The sequence below is a fragment of the Volvox carteri genome (genome assembly GCF_000143455.1).
Source record: "Volvox carteri f. nagariensis unplaced genomic scaffold VOLCAscaffold_4, whole genome shotgun sequence".
Classification (NCBI taxonomy): Eukaryota; Viridiplantae; Chlorophyta; class Chlorophyceae; order Chlamydomonadales; family Volvocaceae; genus Volvox; species Volvox carteri.
The window spans coordinates 2,748,681-2,769,222 of NW_003307547.1; the positions used below are offsets into that span (position 1 = coordinate 2,748,681).

The 20,542-nt window shown below is 51.1% G+C and overlaps 6 protein-coding genes across 6 annotated transcripts in view; 2 read left to right on the plus strand and 4 right to left on the minus strand.

Moving 5' to 3' along the window:
* The window catches only part of jtpnB9-2b (uncharacterized protein), a gene marked incomplete at both ends in the record, with an annotated part of 3,114 nt that extends 521 nt beyond the window's left edge, over positions 1-2,593 (minus strand). Inside the window, 3 exons of the mRNA XM_002946985.1 lie at positions 1,160-1,252; positions 1,540-1,632; positions 2,201-2,593. Coding sequence (XP_002947031.1) covers positions 1,160-1,252; positions 1,540-1,632; positions 2,201-2,593 — 579 coding nt within the window. The remainder of the gene's footprint in view (positions 1-1,159; positions 1,253-1,539; positions 1,633-2,200) is intronic.
* Positions 2,594-4,006: 1,413 nt separating this feature from the next.
* jtnpB9-2 (jordan transposition protein) lies at positions 4,007-5,793 on the minus strand (the record flags this gene model as incomplete). The annotated part of the gene is made up of 4 exons (XM_002946986.1): positions 4,007-4,468; positions 4,623-4,982; positions 5,349-5,598; positions 5,720-5,793. 4 exons carry the CDS (start codon positions 5,791-5,793, stop codon positions 4,007-4,009), a joined length of 1,146 nt encoding a protein of 381 aa, XP_002947032.1.
* Positions 5,794-6,314: 521 nt separating this feature from the next.
* VOLCADRAFT_103259 (uncharacterized protein) lies at positions 6,315-12,018 on the minus strand (the record flags this gene model as incomplete). Its single annotated transcript, XM_002946987.1, has 8 exons — positions 6,315-6,674; positions 7,492-7,871; positions 8,335-8,507; positions 8,645-8,731; positions 8,965-9,061; positions 9,672-9,800; positions 10,618-10,683; positions 11,970-12,018. The coding sequence occupies 7 exons, from the start codon at positions 12,016-12,018 to the stop codon at positions 7,495-7,497; spliced, it is 978 nt and encodes a 325-aa protein (XP_002947033.1). The 3' UTR covers positions 6,315-6,674; positions 7,492-7,494.
* A 1,281-nt stretch (positions 12,019-13,299) lies between these two features.
* VOLCADRAFT_87252 (uncharacterized protein) lies at positions 13,300-14,882 on the minus strand (the record flags this gene model as incomplete). The annotated part of the gene is made up of 3 exons (XM_002946988.1): positions 13,300-13,436; positions 14,119-14,157; positions 14,687-14,882. The coding sequence occupies 3 exons, from the start codon at positions 14,880-14,882 to the stop codon at positions 13,300-13,302; spliced, it is 372 nt and encodes a 123-aa protein (XP_002947034.1).
* Positions 14,883-15,594: 712 nt separating this feature from the next.
* VOLCADRAFT_103260 (uncharacterized protein) lies at positions 15,595-18,004 on the plus strand (the record flags this gene model as incomplete). Its single annotated transcript, XM_002946801.1, has 6 exons — positions 15,595-15,630; positions 16,119-16,154; positions 16,589-16,810; positions 16,964-17,038; positions 17,483-17,775; positions 17,905-18,004. 4 exons carry the CDS (start codon positions 15,595-15,597, stop codon positions 16,994-16,996), a joined length of 327 nt encoding a protein of 108 aa, XP_002946847.1. The 3' UTR covers positions 16,997-17,038; positions 17,483-17,775; positions 17,905-18,004.
* A 183-nt stretch (positions 18,005-18,187) lies between these two features.
* VOLCADRAFT_87254 (uncharacterized protein) lies at positions 18,188-19,601 on the plus strand (the record flags this gene model as incomplete). The annotated part of the gene is made up of 3 exons (XM_002946802.1): positions 18,188-18,295; positions 18,637-18,805; positions 19,360-19,601. The coding sequence occupies 3 exons, from the start codon at positions 18,188-18,190 to the stop codon at positions 19,599-19,601; spliced, it is 519 nt and encodes a 172-aa protein (XP_002946848.1).
* Positions 19,602-20,542: the final 941 nt, after the last annotated feature.

The following is a 20,542-nucleotide window of genomic DNA, read 5'->3' on the forward strand; positions in this document are numbered from 1 at the left end:
CGTTGGGCTAGGGGGGCGCAGGGGAGGGCGTCGTTTGGCTATGGGGGTGCAGGGGAGAGCAGTGTACGGCAAGGGGGGCGCAGGGGGAGGGCGGCGTTGGGCAAGGGGGGCGCAGGGGAGGGCGTCGTTTGGCTAGGGGCGGCGCAGGGGAGGGCGGCGTTGGGCCGGGGGGTGATGGGGAGGGCGGCGTTTGGCTATGGGGGCGCAGGGGAGAGCAGCGTTGGGCAAGGGGGGCGGAGGGGAGGGCAGCGTTGGGCTAGGGGGTGCGCAGGAGGGGGCGGCGTTTGGCTATGGGGGCGCAGGGGAGAGCAGCGTTCGGCAAGGGGGGCGCAGGGGGAGGGCGGCGTTGGGCAAGGGGGGCGCAGGGGGAGGGCGGCGTTGGGCAAGGGGGGCGCAGGGGAGGGCGTCGTTTGGCTAGGGGCGGCGGAGGGGAGGGCAGCGTTGGGCTATGGGGGTGCAGGGGAGGGCGGCGTTTGGCTATGGGGGCGCAGGGGAGAGCAGCGTTGGGCAAGGGGGGCGCAACGGAGGGCGGTGTTGGGCAAGGGGGGCGCAGGGGAGGGCGTCGTTTGGCTAGGGGCGGCGGAGGGGAGGGCAGCGTTTGGCTATGGGGGCGCAGGGGAGGGCGTCGTTTGGCTATGGGGGCGCAGGGGAGGGCGTCGTTTGGCTATGGGGGCGCAGGGGAGGGTGTCAACCAAGCACCTCCACCCCCTTCATCCCTTCCCCCTTCACCTCCTCCACCGTCGCCACTGCCACCATCTCCACCTCCGCCCCGCATCCCCCTCTCCTCTCTCCCCCCCATCCCCACCTCCTATAGGATACAGCTATTTCTTCCCCGCATCCCCCTCTCCTCTCTCCCCCCCATATCCAACTTTGCTATCTTCCTCCCTTCTTCAATGTGTGTTCACATCACCCGATGATGCAAAAGGAGGAGAAACATTTCTATAAAATACCTTATGGACTACGGTCTCACCTGTTAGGTTGTCGGGGCTCCACTGCATTTCCGCCTGGCCCTTCGGCGGACTCCGGACTCCACTCCATGTCCACCGCCACTGGAGACGAGGCGCCTACACTAGTGTACTGACAGTACTGACAGGGGGGACCTAGCTTCAAATCGCTGATGATCTACATGTGACGTGTCTGCTAGTTTCGTTTATTGTACCTGTTTCATCCGGCTGGTTAGCTTGAGCCTGTGCACATGCAAGGGGACCATCATCATCCTCCGACTCATACACTGCACCCCTTGCTTCATCATCTGCACAAATGCACATCAAAGCAAATGGCAGACATGATTACCTTTACATCAGTCCACACCCCTGTCCATTACATCCGTCCCTTGCCCCGTGCCCGTCGCCCGTCCCTGAGTCGCTGTCACCCGAGCTGCCATGACCAGCACCCCGTTCACCCCATCCCCTTCACCTCCCCTGCCGTCACCACGGCCGCCATTTCCACCTCCGTCCTCTTCATTGCTGCAATCCCCGCCCCCCCGTCTCCGTGGCCGCCACTACCACCTCTCTCCCATGCATTCCCATCCGTTCTCACCTGCACCTCCGTCGCCAACCGTTGCTTCTTCAGTGGCAACAATACGGATCTCCACCTCTCCATCCGTCCCAATGTGTCCAGGTGATCCGTCACCTGGGAATAGCAGGGCATACGACCACGACACCATGAAGGGTTCCACATACTTCATTCTGGATGAAGTTTCCCCGCCATTACGTTTATCCCTTGCCATTGCAACCGTAACCATTGCCACTGTCGCCATCCCCGCTGTCGCCATCCCTGCTGTCGCCATCCCCGCCATCGCCCTCCCCACCGTCGCCTTCCCTGCCGTCGCCCGTCCCTTCCTCCGTGCCCGTCGCCCGTCCCAGCAGCGACGTCAGGGGCAACGGCGGCACAGATGTGCCGCCGTTGCGCCTGACGTTGCCTGAGTCGCCGTCACCCGAGCTGCCATCACCACCATCCCCTTCACCCCATCCCCTTCACCTCCCCTGCCGTCACCACTGCTGCCATTTCCGTCCTCTTACCTTATGGACTACGGTCTCACCTGTTAGATTGTCGGGGCTCCACTGCATTTCCGCCTGGCCCTTCGGTGGACTCCACTCCATGTCCACCGGAGACGGGGTGCCTGCACTGACAGGGGGGACCTCGTTTCAAATCGCTCATGACCTACATGTGACGTGTCTGCTAGTTTCGTTTGTTGTACCTGTTTGGTCCGGTTTGTTAGCTTGCGCCTGTGCTCCCGCACCAACCACCAAAGGGCCCGCCGCAACGGGAGCTTGTTGCTGAGGAGATTCATCTGCATCATATTGGACGTCGCAAATTTTAACCCTACATAGTACCTGGCAATGTATTGCAGCAATTTCTCACTGCGTCCAGCGACCATCTCTTTAGGAGCCACGGCATCGAGGCCAAAAAGCTCTTTGCCATTATTACCACCATGAGGCTGGACGCACTGATGCATGATGACGAGATTATATGCATGAGACGTGCTATGATACTTGCGTTCGCAGGACACACACGTAATTTCAAATTTCGACAACGCATACAGTCGACCGCGGCAGAGGTAACGTGGATATGTTTTAACTGGAGGGGCCATCTTTATTAGCTATTATTACATCTTCAACAGAAAGCAGGACTTGCGAACAGATGCTGTGTGCATTTGTATGTTCTGAAGGGCCCTACAGCCCTTCATTCTGGGACAAGCGCAGACTGAACGAAACCTTATGTTTGGAGTATTTGTACAGTCATAAGTAATTAAAACAATCCCTGGCATGTCGATATTACAGGGCTTTTGCATGCTAAGTGGCCATTTCAGCCGAACTCCGTCGATATGCTCTGAAGGCCCCTCAGCCCTTCGTTATGAAGTGAACACGAATGAGCACGAAACGACAACTAGATGAAGGGATTCCCGGGTATCGAAGGGAAGCTGGTTCCCAGAGTGTAAGCAACACATGGTCCCACCATGTACATACATGTATGTACATGTACAGCTGCAGGTAGAGCAGGTAGGAGTACTACGTGGTCGTGGCTGGTGGAGGGGTTGCACAGCCAGGTGAAGGCTTGTGATGGCTTTCAGTCCAAACTCCAAGAAAAAAGCTTTTAAGCGATCAGAATCTGATGAACATAATAGCTGGGAGCCAGGGATGAACTTTATCCCTACCAAAATGGAAGCGTGCTAAAGAACGTTCCTGAGAACACTAAGAATGCTAAGAACAGCTTGAGAATGCTGGCGCTGCTGAGAATGTTCTTATGCCAGTCTCAAGCATTCTTATGACGGTTTTACGCAAAGAATGGCTTTGAGAATGCAACGGTGCGGAAAACTTAGCAGAAACACACACAAGTTACAGTGGTTTGCCCCTTCCATAGTTCAAGCAGGAAACAGAGAGTCAGTCCTGTATTCTGAAATAAGTTCATAGTGCTGAAATCATCCACAAGACCGACCATGAGGGCCCCTACAGCTCTGCACCGAGAGGGTAAGGCCCTTCGAAAACTGGCTGGCACCAGGAAGTCGCCCCGGTATACAAGTGAAGCAGACATGCCCCAACAATCAACTATCCAACGAAGGATTTAGTCAGTCAACTTATGGAACGGGCCCCAAGCAATTTCTGTCGATTTGCATAGTAATGTGCCACTCCATTACCTATTACTTCACCAATACATCCCTGTGCACAACATTCATTCGGTTATCCATCAGCCGTACCATCAGCCGTACCTTCATTGAGAAGCCCCGCCAAGGGCACGGTTCGACCATTCGAGGGCCTGGGCGACCATGCCCACCAGTCCCCACGATTTGCCCTCCACTCCACCAATGCGTTACTAAAGATTGCCCCTCAAGAGCAAGCCACAAGGGATTCAGAGGTCTTGCAGCGCTAATGTTCTGCTACCGTGACCTCACCCATGGGGTCTGCGGCTGCAGGGCCTCCCAGCCAGCCACCCGCATGAAGCTGTAGCTTCTTGAAAGAACACACAGGGCGCCCCGTTTACTGGGGTGTGGCAAGATGTGCACCCATCAAGGCGCAACATCCTCAGCCAGGTAGTAGCGAGGGCCTGTGTTGGACACACTGGCAGCCCTGGCGTCCACCAAGGGGACATTCATGAACTGGTCGACCGCAACTTCGGCATCACTGTTGTTCCCCAGCAGGGGAGCATGCCATTCGACCTCCAGCATCACATCGAACTTATCCCTGTTCAATGGCGACCTGTAGTGGTACAAGCCCAGCACCTTCCCCACCCACATTTTGTCGCTGGAGTTGCATCTCTGGGTGATGAACCAGCAGGCCTGTGATGTCTTAGGCTTGTTGCTATCGAATGCAGTGAGTTCCACGTTGTTGTTGAGCTTGATGGCCATGAGCTTCTCCAAGAACCTGCCTGTGAGATGTATACCACTGACCGGCTTTGACCCCAACAGCAAACCCGGCTGCACCCACACATCTTGGCACCACAGCTCACTGAGGCAGCACTTGGCCAGCACCTACAGATGCAGGCAAGAGGCACACCAGCAGATAGGTACGGCACGGTCGATCAAGGTGGTGAGTGTATTTATAAATACACTCACCTTGGTAATTACCAAGTTGTAGCGATGAAGACAGGCATGCATTGCAGGGCAGTCACACCAGGTTTCACACCTTGTTCCGCATGGACACAGAGCCATGGCTGTCCCGGTGCAACAGCATCCTTCTTGAGTGGGTCCTTAGCCTCAGGTGTGAAAGATAGTCGGACAGGAATGTCCCCGGGGTCGTGTCATCAGTCCACTGCTCCCACAGCCAGGCAGTGAAAACACCAAATAAATCAGAGTAGTCGGTGCTGTGGTGCAGGTAAGTCTCATGCATCTCCAGGAGGAAGCCTTCCGGAAGGGTCTCGCACCATGCCTGCTTAAATCCTATTGCAGTGTTTCCGGAGGTAGTGTCAATGCTGGGGCCGATGGAATTAGTGACCGTCCAATACACCTTCTGCTGATGGGTCAACTTTCCAGCGGACACGGCGTCCTGTGGGTGTTCAAAAGTGCAGAGGCCCTCGGGTAACCTCTCAGCAGCTAGAATCACTGACTCCTTATGTATCCGGCTGCACATACAGGTAGCCTCGGGGTACTGCTTGTTCTTCATCAGCTTCACCAAATGGTTCCACAGTGATTTGTAGCCCCACATCACGGTTGTGAAACTTGGCCCAAGGTATTCGATTCACTCCGCGAGGTGCAGCAGCTGATGCAACTTGATGTCTAGCTCTCAGGAAGGCAGGTGAATCTCCATAAGTGTCACAGCACGAGCGACACCATGGAGGATTGGCAAACAGTCCTCCCGCGGCACGGCCTTGTCCATCAGGAAGGACACGCTGCAGAGCAGCTGCAGCATCACCTCAAGCTGAGGAGAACCGATTCCAGTGGCATGGCCAAAGATGTAGGCTCCATATGGGCTAGCAAGAAAGCACCATGTGTGCATCTTCACACTCTTTCCGGGCTTGAAGAGGCTGTGCAGGCGTGATCCGCCACCGTCCCCTGAGGGGATGACTGCTGCCACCGATCCCACAGCTGAGGCCATCCGATCAACGCTGGGTGTCAACCATGGCGTCCCCTCCCACGTCCGTCTGTTGAAGTTGAGCTCCTGCCTGCAAGAGTGATGTGCACAGCTGGCAAATGAATTTTGTTAAGGTAGCCTTGCTGTGTCACCCAACCGATGGTCTCACTTCACTGCTCTGCAAAGCAACTCACGGTTCCGGACATACTCACTGGCAGACGGCATCAGTCACCCGGGTGCAGCCCGTGGCAAGCTTGAGAAGATCACGTGTGCTGTTGGCTAGCATATGCATGGGGTCGTAGTGGAGGCCCAGGTCCGTGTTGAAGTGGCCTAATCTTCACTCTGAACTTCAAGCAGTCAAGGCTAGTGCCACTAACACTGCAAGGATGCTGAGTCTAGACAGGGGATAGTTGTTGTGGCATACATGCATGTTCACCTTGAATTTCTTAAGACTCTGGCACTTCAGCACTTGGTATTTTCTTCACTCTTACTTGATTAACCTATTTGGTGCTTGCTTATCTTATATCATGTGTGACTGGATTATGGTGCTCTTGCTATAACCATGACACTTGTCACTGTACTGTAGTAGCTGGTGCTGTTTTAGAGAGGCCTTTTCAGCAGCCAGTTACTACAGGTACACCCAGTTGGGTACAATTGCACCTATTGGTGATTCTTAGTGATGGCAACTACATTCCCAGGCCGTACAGGTTGCTGTACATGTCATCATGTTCACTGCATGACTTCATTCAGTAATTGGTAGTTTTCACTAGCACATAAACAGTGGAGGTGGATACAACAAGGAACAAGCTGCCAAGGGTCCTTACACTGCAGAAGAACAGAAGAACACAAACCCAGCCGCAGGACTGCAGCCCACTGGCCACCACACCTCAAACCAACAACATCCCCCAGCGGGGTGACACAACAGAACTACACACAACACATACCCAAACAACTCCCAACCACCACCTGGTCAGACTCTCACGAGATGGCCCCTACCTCCTGAACCTGGGAAAATCCCAGACTGGTGACAAGCACTATCCTTCAAGGCCCTAAGACCTCTACAACACCCTCCCCAACCTGCTCCCTCCTAGCCTGCCAGCTGTCCAGTCACCCCTCAGCAGGCATCTGCCACAACCCTGCCACTGCCAGAGCCCAGCATGGAAGTGTCTGCAATTAACCAGTGAAAAAGGGAAAGGGTAACTTATTATTCCATTGTATGCCAACTCACAAGCATGATAAATTTCTTTTGGGACTAGCCAACCTGCATGAATAACTCAGACTTCTATTGCAGTTGAAGCAGGCTGTAAGGATTCTGTACTTTCATCAGGTTTATGCCCAGTCATTATTGTCCTTCAGCACAATGGCTTTAAAGCAAGTTTATGTTCCCCAATCCGTTTTGCATTATAGTGAAGTACGGTATTATTGGGGACAACAATACCATATTTCCCTCAAAGTGGGAACACATCCCCAAACTAATTAATCTTCTTGTGCACTTCCAGCATGAGCAGCCTTGGCAAAAATGTGGCAAAAATATCCTAAGAGTTCATGAAGTGAGCAGCAAATAAGATGAGTAGCCTATATACCTATAGGCCCATGTCCATAGTCCAGAGCAACAGAGGGTGCCATGTCACTGGTTATCAATAGGCTGTTGGGGGTTAAGGTAACCCATGGGATTGAGGGTAACCCACGGGTTACAGACCCAATCAGTGCCATAGGGTAGGTAGGTGCTAAGTTATTGGAAGTGGTATCATCAGCTGCATAAGCACACTTTGTACAGCATGTTGCTGCTTGTTTGGATAACCCCTACATAGGTATAGTACACTCTGGGATAGTGTACAACTAATAATCCACAATAATATTATAGGTTGTCCTTGCTCCTAGCTAGCTGCAATGCAATATGAGAAGTAAGAGAAAATCTACTTATGCAAGGTACGAGATATGTCATGGTCATAGCACTAGTATCCCCAACCACCATATGACTCACTCATCAATGGGGTGGATTCAGCTCCAGCACACTCTTGTAGAGCCAGCGCAGTGTATGTGACGGCACAAATGTGCCCATGGCCCCCTTGTGCTCGATATTCTTCATACAATATGATATTTTCTGCTCCAGGTCGCTGCTCCTGCTTGCTGCCTCCTCCTTCTTCCGCTTCCCAGCAGCAGCCCTTTGGCTAGATGCCAAAGGTTCAGCTGTCCACTCCTCCAGCTCCATATCTGGTATCAATGGCATGGTCATCCTGGCCTGGTCATGCTGCTCCTGCTCTGGCAGGTCCTCCTCCAAGTGGTAGATGCTGCCGGTGTGGACACCAGCGAGGATAGTCGGGCTCACCACTACTGCACCACCACTTGAGTTTGGCAACAAACCTGCAGATGGGGCCAGTCCAAGTCAGGATCTAACCCATGGCTTGGATTACAAAAATGAGACAACACGTACAGTTCAAAATGCAGACTCATAATCCCATGTGTCCAAAAAGTCAAGCATACAATATCAAGCTACCGTACTGCCACTAAATGTTTGCGAATTAAATAATCCTCACAATCTGTCCTCACAATCTGTAGAATATTTTATTAATTATTTGATATATTAGCAGACTCTATATTCTCCTATCCGGATACAGATGCTTTGCCTGCTGTGTGTTGGATTCAACATTCAAGTTGTACCGCAGGCGCTTGCAAACTTTTAAAATTAACAATTTAACTCCAGCCCAGCCCTCACAAAGTTTTAGTGCAAGCATTTTAAATTATTAATTATTTCGGGACCTCGCAAACTTTTAGGCTCGCAAACATTTCGTGGCAGTACAGTAGTATGACTTAGCGAAAGACTCACCAGAGTAATCAGCAACAGCCTCGTTGACGTCAGCCGAAATCCATGTCACCGTGCCACTGGACACATTCGGTGCGTCCCAAGTGGCCTTGCTGATAACCTCCTTGTCTAATACCTGTGGAAAGCTCACCAGCTTGACAGGCTGGCAGCGAGACAGCCCGATTCCAGCAACCCAGCTGCAGGTATATTAAGGGGTACAGGCCACATTATAGGAGTAACTGCCAGCCATTATTTCAATATTAATAAGGGCAACAGAAATCATATGCATGTAACATTCAAGTAATACCCAAATTACCCTAATCAACTGTCTTACCAGAAGGGCACCCACTCAATGTCACCTCCAGGCTCCTCCTCCAGGGCCAGGAACGTGATGTCATAGCCTGGAAAGCTTGCCACATGCCTGTATGTAGAGCATTCCAATAGCCATATATTATTAACTGAAGTGCTATCTGCATGTTCCTTTTCACATGATGCTGCAGCACCCACATGGTACATGCCACCCCAAAGATAATCATGATCTGGTGCTAAGCATAGCTACCATGTTTAATAGCAGACCTTACCCTATCATATTCATGGTTCACATGCATACTAGAGGCAGCAAAGCAGGTACAGTGTATGACTAAGGAGACTTACGAGACACTTTGCCCGAATGCTACAATGCCCTCCATGCTTATTCTCTTTCCTGCTTCTGGAAGGAAGCAGTGGCGGCAGGTGATGGCGACCCGGCAACCTGTCCAGGTACATGACCATGATAGTATAGGTCCTCAGTGCACAATCCAATGATGCAAATGAATAGCTAGACTCCTCCTTTAATACAGCATTACATGTCCATAATGAAAGTGCTCCATGATAAACCAACTAGAAGTATTGTAATTACAATAACATCAGGCAAAGGGTACTTGAGGGATGCCAATGGAGCTGATCCTGTAGTAGCTGGTACACAGTACGGCTCTACAAATGCACACAAAGTGTGACCAGCATTTTGAAAGGCCTTTTCAGCGGCCAGCTACCACATTTGGTATGTTTGTTAGTGTAACATTTCGTCAGTCCCTGTCCGAGATGGAGGACTTTGTTTGTACTCAGCTGGTAGACTTCTCACCCACCCGGGCATCCACCTGTGGGATAAGAGTATGCTGCATTGTGCCTGGTGTGTGATCCATTCACAACCGAATTCAATCCGGGGAGTTCCCACCTCCTAGCAATTCACACCAATGTAACACCAGGCAAAGAGTACTCAGGGAGATGCCAGGGGAGCTGATCCCTTCTTACATACATGCAACATTGGTTCTGGGATCAAATGCTACAGTTGTCCCCATCCCTGCCTGCTCATCCCCACTCACCACCATGTTTGCCACCGTCTGGCCAATGAAGATTCATTAGGCAGGCTGTCCCAATGGTTTCCTCCTTGTAACACAGCCGGCTGACACCCCTGCAGGGCTTCTTCCAGCCCACATCATCACCAGTGGCTCCTGCATATCCAATAGATGGAGGCAGTATGTATGTTGTTACAGGGTGGTTAAGGTTCACCAGCAGCCCCCTTTTCCGAGGCAGTTCCCTGCTCTCCCCTGCGAGAGGGGCACCATAATCTGTATGTACAGTGTTTCACAGTCTGCTAGGGCCTCCTACCTTTTGAACAGGTATGCACTGCTGTGCTATGCATACTGGGTGATGACAGATTGCAGGCCATGGCCAGGTGTGACAGGCAGGTGCATGAATATGTCCATTAATTGTACATTACCATTGTTGCTGCCACTCAACCTAATAAATCAGAAGACTGAATTAACCACCATGTTTATTATGTAGTGACTGAACATACTTCAATAGCCATGATTGTGCATATAGGATGTAGCTGCTGTAGTATACCACCCACATCACCCACAAATACGTGCTGCATAATAACTCCTTTATTAGGGAGTTAAACCTAGTTAAACCAAAGAAAATGGCCCCATCGAAGCACTCTTGGCAGATCTGCCAGCATCTTAGGGAGGCCCTTACAGTGGACAGCCCCTTCTTACATAGGCCATCTCCACACCCACACAGCACAACAATAAAATAATTGAAAAAAGAAAATATTTAAAGCTGATCACAACGGTGGTGTGGAGACATCAAAAAGCCCACGGGATATACAACCTTAATATTTTTGCACATGGCTCATGTGCCCAGAATAACCATAAAACACAGTAATCAACACTTTACACTTGACGGTTTGCACAATTTATGATTCAAAATCTCAATTATGCCATATGTTTCCACCCCTAATCATAGCCCTTGTACACTGTCACTCACCACCAGTTTCTCTGGCCGAGGTGCCCCCACCGAGCTGCCCTGTACTGCTGGGGCCAGCCACTGCACCTGCAATTGGTGGAGGATAAGGGAACCATACGAATACACAATCCATTCATCACCATCAGAGGATGCCTGGATATACATCTGTGTGTCTGGGGTTGGGGTGTGATGGCTGCTTAAATGCATGCAACACTCACAGAGACAGATGGCAAATAATGATATGCTTCATCCATGTGATCACATGGATTACATCATACATATATTTACATATATATACACCTTTAAAACAATGTATGATATGCGGGACAGGGGGGGTCAAATCTTCACCCTGTGGCTGCTACCCAGCAGACCCTGCCTTCCCCAGTATGTCAGGGCACCCTCATCCAGTCACCCTAGCCAACTTCTCAGTGGATCACTCAGGTTCAGCACCCACTATCAGCATCCAATGGAATCTGCTGAATCAACAGAGGCCCAACTCTGTTCCTGGTGAGCTCATAGGTCAACATTATCCCAGGTCATGTAAGAGGGATCAGCTCCCCTAGCATCTCCCAACTGAGTATTCTTTGCCTGGTGTTACATTGGTGCGAATTGCTAGGAGGTGGGAACTCCCCGGATCGAATCCGGTTGTGAACAGATCGCACACCAGGCATGATGCAGCATACTCTTACCCCAAAGGTGGATGCCCGGGTGGGCGAGAAGTCTACCAGCTGAGTAAAAGTGAAGTCCTCCATCTTGGATGGGGACTGACGAAATGTCAATAACACTCAAATACACAATCCTACGGGAACTCAAATAACCTAAATCCTACGGGATATGCCTGGGGGCACCCAAGGATGTTCACTCAAGGGGGGGAGGAATGTAAGAGGGATCAGCTCCTCTGGCATCTCCCAACTGAGTACTCTTTGCCTGGTGTTACAGGTCACCATCATCCATTGACTAGGGGCACTTTTATCTCCTACCATCAGAAGGATTTTTGACCCTCCCTAAGGCACTGATTGGGTCAGTAACCAATGGGTTACCCATCAGTAGCCCATTGGTAACCCCCTTGTAAGTTCCTATCCAGCAGGAGGGGTAACACGGCCCAAGGGTAACCCCCTCTGTTGCCCTGGACTTTGGACACATGTATGGGCCTATAGGCTACTCATCTTATATGCTTCCCACACCTTATACTCCACTTAAGGATACTTTTAATAATGTAAATGTAAGCAGCCTACAGTATTTTCGCCATTTCAACCTTAAGGTCTCTAATGCTGGCATCACACGCACAAGGAATAACAATAAGTACCTATCTCTTGGCCTGTTATGAGAGCTTGTAGATGAGTACAGAAGGCACGAATGCTGGTAGCACACACAAGTCAACGACAGGTCTTCACTAAATGGATGCCTTTGGTTGTCATCCATTGTTATGTAATAGTTCTCATTGTGAAAACATCAGGCAATCAGTCCTGAGGTTGGCTGGGGATGGTCGTACACATGTGCATGCTGCTTTGCCTCCATTTATACTCCTAGCAAGCACAATCAAGCTTAATCACAGCTAATTAGCTTGTAAGCTCATATAATGCACACTCTTGGCTGGTCTTTTAATTAGATGGCAAGCTAATTACCACTATCACGAATTCAGTCAATCATATTCACTGCCAGGATTGTTCCTATTGACCATACATACAATGCACACATATTATCCACGTTGCAATACTGGTGTGTATGGCAGCAAAAATGGTGGTGTTCTAGTGTTCGTGCACGCAGACCACCACAAGACCGTTGACTTTCTTTCTGCACAGGCCCACACTTATGGTGCACCTCATTTAGCAAGACATCCAGTAGCATCCGAGGATTTTACCCGGAAGGGCGCCTTGCACTTTGCTGGGTGTGACCATGTTCGGGGTAAAACATCCAGATCTCCCACCCAAGACCCTTGACGCTCTTAGGAGAGCCTGCTCTATAAACGAGCAGACTCTGGATAGTGTTGCATATGTCATGAGTAGAGCTGGAATTAGCATGTCAGGATGGGGCACTTAAGCTACTGGCTGACCTTACATTGCTGCTCATTACCTGGTCAGCAAATTTTAGGTCTTGGGTCTGAAGTGGCATTAAGCACCTGGACCTTTTGATATGTATATTTTTTGGCTTTGCTGGCAGCTTCTCGTGGTCCCCAATTTGCTCTGCCTGTGTATGCCTGTTTGTCCACCTCCTTGCATCTAGGCTGCAGCTGTGTGCCTTAAGGATAAGGCACATAGCTGCAGCCTAGGTTTAGGTTTCTAAACAAGGCATGTCTTGGTCTGGCAATGTTGATAATTGAGCATTCACAAGTGATTGGTGAAGACATGTATGTTTGCATGTGTAGACAGGCGAGACAGGCACAGGTGAATGTAAACATGGGTCTGTTACCCATCAGTAGTGTATTACCCCACCCCTGCCCAGGCATTAGGTTACCCACCTCCCTTCATACATAGCCACATGGGTAACCCCTACCCCTACACCCTGGGTACCACTTAAGGGGGGTTTACCCCCCATTTATTTAGGGAAGGATTGGAGCAAACTTAATTAGTCTATTTAAAATAAATTTCCAAGCAGCTAATATACTTCAGCAGCAAAATGATAAAAAACGGGAACTTTCTATGGAATAAGAGCAAACAAAATAATGACTTTGATAGCTAGCTTGGTTGCTGAGAGGGCCAGCAACTAGGTTGCAGGCTCATGAGAACCTGTCACATGTACATCCATAGCTGCATCAGGTAACACTATTGGTGAAAACTTGTCAACAGACTGCTGAACCCCCAGTTTAGATGATCTGTGTGTGACTTGTGTCATAGACAGTGCTGGGGTGTGATGTGATGTGCACCCAGCCGTCTGAACAAGCTGTCCATATCTGCACTGCTGACTTCCACCCACCCACGTAACACACTTCCACATATGCTGCAGACTGCCCACTACCAAGCCACTACCACCACCATATCACCAGTCACCCTACAAAGCCACAATAAACACAGCCAGCTGCTTCACCAGAAACACCCAATAGTTAACTGTACAAACTCACTTTCTGTTCTCAATCACAACCTAGCGCATGACAGCAAGACTCCAGGAATGGAGATGGCAGCTTAGGGTTTAGGTGGACTGCATTTAAGCCACCCTGGTGAAGTGCTTTGACCAGACACTTTTGTATCACTATAACAGTATTGCTGTCATCATTCTAGACTTATGTCTTCAAACTCCAATTTCCTGTACTGCTTCTCACTTCTAACACTTAGTCATCCTTCATGGTCGAGGCCCTCTCCTCCCATGGGTTGTAAAGTGGGGCACGCAACCTAATGTGCCTGAAAGCCCAATTTTAACATGTGCATATAAAGCTATTAGCAATCTGGAGTCTTCCCTCGAGTGCAGATAGGCAGTCAAGAGGCACAACACTGCCAAGGCTGTTAGCACTTCACTACCTATTGTTAGATAATGAGTATGCAAAGTATTCAGCTCCAATAAACAATGTAAAATTGAGGTCCGACTCACCAGAGCTAGCACCCGGTGGTGGGATAGCAGCTGCAGCAGCTGCACATCATGGAAAAAGAGCGTGCAATACACAGGTAGGTCATTTGTCACGAAATAGCAGGTGTGCTAATTGTAATGGAATACACAGCTTCATAATGTTCAAAAGACCACGACCATGCATGGTATGCAGTGTGTAGCAAAGAAGCGCATGGCAATCTCTTTGGCATGACTGTCAAAGCCACCAGACTCTTCACCAACACAATAATGCTTACGGGAACACATTGATGGCCATAAACTAATGCAGGCCGATATATCAGGAAGAGCACGCGCATCTGGAGCTAGCTTCAGGCGCAAGGTTACAAAGGCAACCTACGAAACCTAAGTTTGGAACTCGCCATCAGTGCCGTGGCATGCTAGCGATAAAGGGTGTGCATCCTATCTACTCTCAACCACAATTCCTATACACTGCAGCACCATGGAGGCACAATGCTCGCAGGACGCTCGTAACGCCCGATGCAGAGGCGGCTCACATGGTCTGAACAGTATACAAGCACAATATTTTTGAAGTACGCGATTGCATACAACGGACCTTGGATAGCAGCCTTGAGCGCCAACTGCTGCCGAACAGTGAGGCCTGCTGCTTGTTCAGCGTTCAGCAGGCAGAAAGCGTCGCCAACCTCGGCATCCACCTGAAAGCCTAACTCCGAAAGCGCAACTGTTATTGGCGCAATGGACATGGCGTCCTCGCCCCTCACAGAAAGCAAGGCTTGGCGAATAGTCACCATGTCTAAGTGACCCGGACCCTGTGTGCTGCTTAGATATGCTTCAATTGTGTAGGAGGCTACAAGGTTGCCAGAACGTGCCCACAGTTCTCAGGCCGAAACCTGTACTGCGGCTGCGAAACAGTGTCCGATTTTAACCTTCCTGCGAAACTTTGCGAAGCCTCCGGTACCGGTTGAAAATTCATTATCTTTATGGAATGGCAAAAATCGTAAATGGGCCTTACGCGCCCAGAGATACCCTCAGACAGCTCTTAGGTCTCAAGAAAAGGTCACTCAGGCTCAGGATTGCATCAGATGTGACCTAAATATCCTTTGCTTGCAAGGGCTGCAACTTGTATTCATGGGAGAGGGCTACAAAGGTATAGGGAAGTGTCACTGCATCTGAGGGTTTGCTGATGACGTGCATGTTCCTTTCATTCATTCATTCAGTTCAGGACTTGTGCGTGCGCGTGCGGCAAGATAGGGGGCGTCGACGTGCACGTTCCCTTCATTCATTCATTAAGTTCAGGCCTTGCACGTGCACGTGCGGCAAGGTAGGGGGCGTCGACGTCCACGTTCCTTTCATACATTCATTCAGTTCAGGACTTGCGTGCACGCGTGCGGCAAGGTAGGGGCCGTCCACGTGCACGTTCTTTTCATTCATTCACTTCAGGCCTTGCACGAGCGCGTGCGGCAAGGTAGGGTGCGCCGACGTGCACTTTCTTTTCATTCATTCATGCAGTTCAGGCCTTGCGTGCAGGCGTGCGGCAAGGTAGGGGGCGTCGACATGCATGTTCCTTTAATTCATTCATTCAGGCCTTGCGTGCCTCGAGTGGGAGAGACTGCTGCTGCGGCGGCGGCGGCGGAGGAGGAGGAGGCGTTGGTGGCTCCCTCTCATTTGCTCTTCTATGGTGTCTGGGGACAGCAGTATCAGGTTGTGGCACTTATGCGGTTGTAGCGGTTGTGAGGGGGCAGTTGGCTCCTTTGGAAATGACAGGAAGGGAGGAGGGGAATCTGTGATGCTAAAGACTCGCCCCCCGAGAGGAATTCCTGCCGATGTCCAAAGCACAAAATGGCTAAGTCCTTTTGTCGGGGGTCGTAGGAGGGGTAAGAAGTGGGGGCTTGCTCACGGCTCGTGTGTACGGGAGCCTGGAAAGACGTTTTGTGCATTTCACGTATGCCTGCCGCGTGTGTTATGTATATGCTTATGTGTGTGTGCGTGCGTTGTAACTGCATGTTCGTGTTCCAACTGTCGTACAGGAGCTGGACGCACCGTCGTACTTCAATCCCTTGGAGGTATGCACGGCAGGGTATTCTCACGGTACGGCGGCCGCGCTAAGCTTGTCGTAGCGGCCATACATCCGTACCGCCGCCGTACATGCACGGCATTTGACAGGCCCCAGGAAAAGATCTTAGTATTTCCCTGTCGCGGTTATGTCACCGGCCCTGTCTTCACCTCTCCTTCACCGCCATCTCGCTCGCATTCTTCATCTTCCTCAATCCCTCGCTTCTCCTTAACTACCAAACACAAACTGCCTTAACCCTGGCCAAAGTCAATCAGCTCACAAGTCTCCATGGCCTTAACTGCCAACCTCCCAACTTCTAACTCCTGTTAAATAGGCTAATAAGCTAGAAGTATGCTCAAAATGCATGAGGTTTTGCTATTGGTATATTGCTAAAATAAATATCCTAAAAGGATAAAATTATTGAACCCGGGCAACCTCACACAGGCTTCCACTGTCGCTGATCTAGTGGACTCACTCATCAAGGCGTCATGGGCGGCGGCAACGAGGAGACTGGAGGCGCAGCGGCAGGGCCGTACGGGCAGCGGGGCCGCCGCCGCCGCCGCTTCCGCCACTACTGCCGTACAGTCAAACAACGCTGCAGGGGAGCTCCTTTCCGGTGTCGTACATCAGCAACACATTGGTATCATTTGTACCTACAGGAAGCAGGTGTGTGTATATTCGCACATTTGTCGTCCATGTATTGTACATATACAACTGCTACCAAGTATTTTTCAACAACCGTACTGTACTCGATTTCAGTAGTACTCCTCTGGTCATTAGAGTGCCGTGTAATTGCTCGTACATTTGCTGCTCGTACAGGTGTTCAAGATGCGTCAGTTGATCCGCGAATGAGGCCTTGGCGGTGTTCGTGTTGGCACTGTTGACGATTACCAGGCAGGTGAAGTACATGCCGTACTCTGCCGTACCGTGCCGTGGAAGCGGCACTGTCAGGGCCGGCCGCGTCCCCGCAGAAGCAAGGGCACAATGTTACATAAACCAAACACTTCCCAATCAATGCAGTTGGAGAGCAACATGCAACTCAAGGTGAAACACACACACACACACTCTCACTCTCTGTATTGCTTGATCTTCAAAGCGAATTCTCAGCGACCACAACCGTGTTGTTGTTTTGTTGTGGCTACTGCAGCTTGTTACTTCGCTGCTAGAAATTGCTGTGTCCACGTCTGCATTATCGTTACGCAATAATGCTAATAATACACCGTTATTGAACTCGCTATTACGCTGTTGTTGTAGCCGTTGTATTCTGTTATTACGGTCGTGATTTCATTGTTGCTGTTGTATTTCGGTTGGTTTTCGGTTGGTTGTTTCCGTCCACAGGGTCAGGAGGAGCGGATCATCTTCATCTCCACCGTCTTGTCGAAGGTGGAGTCCCTACCCGGTGCGGTGATCAACAAAAACACCGTCGGCCGCGGCGGCGGCGCCGCCACTGCTGATGGAACGGTCGCGGCGCCGCCACCTCCCTGCCACCAACCGCTAAGTCTCTGGTCGCATCCACGGCGCTTTAACGTAGCTGTGACTCGCAGCCGGGCGTTACTGGTGGTTGTGGGACATCCTGCCGTACTGCTGGCGGACAGGTACTGGCGGGAGCTTGTACGACAGTGCGTGGCAAGGTACGACAAGGCGGTCGGGATGACCTTTGGGGCGGAAAACCTGCTTGAAGGAGGAGGAGTACCCGAGATACCCCCACCCTGGGCGCGTTCTGCTCCTGCTCCTCCGCCTGCTCCTGCTCCTCGTACAAGCCAAGCGGCTTTGGGCTGTAGTATTCGTGGTATTGCTTCAGGACCTCCTCGAGATGTGGGGGCTGTAACATGTTTGCCTCACGCGAGAATTAAGACCTAAGTGTCCTTTAGGTTTTTAATAAAAATAAAACCCTCCAAAAAATACAAGTCGGGTTGGCTTGTGAGGAGAGAAATGGGGGATTTACACCGTCTTGCTGCACACGGCTCTGGGTTTATTTCTCTTGTTGTGCGACATGCACAGTATTTAGTCCGCCTAGTCGTACGGCTTTACCTGCACGTAGATATGATGTGGCTTCTCTCAGCTATAGCTTTCATTCCGGTTGTCTTTCTGTTATTGACATTGACGTTGACATCTATTATATGGTCCGCAGAGGAACCTACCGAGGAGCCGGTACGGCACTGGTACGGCGGCGGATGCGGCAGGACGCCATCGCCGCCGCCACCGCCGCCCTGGCCACCACCGTGTGGCGGCGGCCGGCGGGTGATGCTACTGCAGCTACATCTGTTTCTTGCCGCACTGCTCGGCGGGGCAGCAGCAGCAGTATCACCGCAGTAGCTACTGCTGCCGCGGGGAGCGCTGCTGGAGACGGGGCTGGGCTGGACAATGGCGACAGCGACGGCAGCGGTGATAGTGACTGTGGCGGCGGCGGTGGCAACGGCGGTGACGGCGGCATTACGGACCGCAACGCCGTACAACGCCGTACAACGATAAACGGGGCGCACCTTATTGAGGCCGGCGCAGAGGTGCAGGGTGTCGGTGACGGCGCGTTCGACGACAGCGAGTACGATGACGAGTATGGCTTGGATGATTGGGAGGACGGCAGCGTCGGGGAGGACGACGACGCTGATGAGGCGGACCTGGCGGATGCCGTACAGCAATTGGCGGAGATGGCGATGCTAGGTGGGTGACCCTTGTGTGATTTTGGGAGCTCGTAAAATGGTATCGCGCGGCATGAGCCTTTTGTCAGTGTGCCTGCGAAGTTGCAAGCCAAGGTCAGCCACCATGTTGGTTGTCTTTTTTGTCCCTCGCTTGGACTCAACCAAAAATGACATGCTGATTAGAAAGAAACGTTCTTAGAATCATCGACTTTCCATGACTTCCTTAACCAATCTGCCGATTCCTGATTTTGTTTCCTGTACAAGATCCCTACTGTAACGCCGCTGAGGCATTATCCGTTCTATCCGGGCCACCGTGGAATTAATGTTTTTAGTATGTTGTTACAGGGTGGTATAAGCTTCACCAGCGGCCCCCTTTCCCTTGGAGGCAGTCCCTGCTCTCCCCTGCGAGAGGGGCACCCTAATCCGTTTACCCCATCAGATTTTAGAATGTATTCGTTGGGTTCAGCAAAATACCACCAGCATTCAACCAAATCTAGTGGATAAACAGCGCCTCAACTTAGTCGCGTGCGATTATGGCAGAGTCTTCTAGCCCTGCGCATGCTGTGACCCGCACAGGCTACCAGAGTTTCGGCAGTCTTTTTGGGGCGAGGCCCCCCAAATGGCGCTTCGCGCTGTTCACTGCTGCGTTCAAAAGCTACATCAACGTTCAAAAGCTACATCAACGTTCAAAAGCTACATCAACGTTCAAAAGCTACATCAACGTTCAAAAGCTACATCAACTCTTTATCGATTGGCCAGAGGAGAAAATTCAGATAAATCAGAGCGCGAAGATAGCTTTCCATGGCTTTCGAGTTTGACTTCCCCTCACCTCGCAGCCCGAAGCAGAATGCGGTTGTTACAGTGGACCCCGCGGGGTCCTCTGGGAACCGGTCTTCCTTCAATTTCCCGGGAATCCCTTCGTTGGGAGTTCGTTTTTTGTTCATTCCGTGCTCATTTCGGAATAGGGGACGAGGGGCCTTCAGAACATATCGAAGGGGTTTGGCTGAAGTGGTCGGACTCCTTTATAGAAGCCTTCTGACATTGTCATGCCAGCACTGGTTTTAGTGAGAACACGACTTTGCACAAATCCACACAGCATCTGTTCACTAGTCTGGCTGGCTGTTTAAGATGTAATAATATCTAATAAAGATGGGCCCCCCAGTTACCTCTGCGACGGCCGACTGTGTGCGATCTCCCAATTTGAAATTTCGTGTGCGTCCAGCGGACGCAAATTTCATAGCAAGTCTCACGCATATAATCATATCATCAGGCAGCAGTGCGTCCATAATGGAAAAGAGGCTGCGGCTCCTGACAAGATGGTCGCTGGAGGTAGTGAGACATTGCTGCAACACGATGCCAGGTACTACGTTTAAAACTTGCGGCATCCAGATGCATCTCCTCAGAAGCAACAAGCTCCAGTTGCGGCGGGCCCTTCGGTGGTTAGATGGCTCAAGCTAACCAACTGGATCAAACAGGTACAATAAACGAAACTAGCAGACTCGTCACATGTAGAGCATCAGCGACTAGAAGCTAGGTTCCCCCTGTCAGTGTAGGCGCCCCGTCTCCAGTGGTGGTGGACATGGAGTCCCGAGTCCAGAGTCCGCCGAAGGGCCAGGCGGAAATGCAGTGGAGCCCGACAACCTAACAGGTGAGACCGTAGTCCATAAGGTATATAGAGATGTTTCTCCTCCTTTGCATAATCGGGTTATGTGAACACACAATGAAGGAGCGAGGACGACAGGAGAGGGGATGGGGGGTA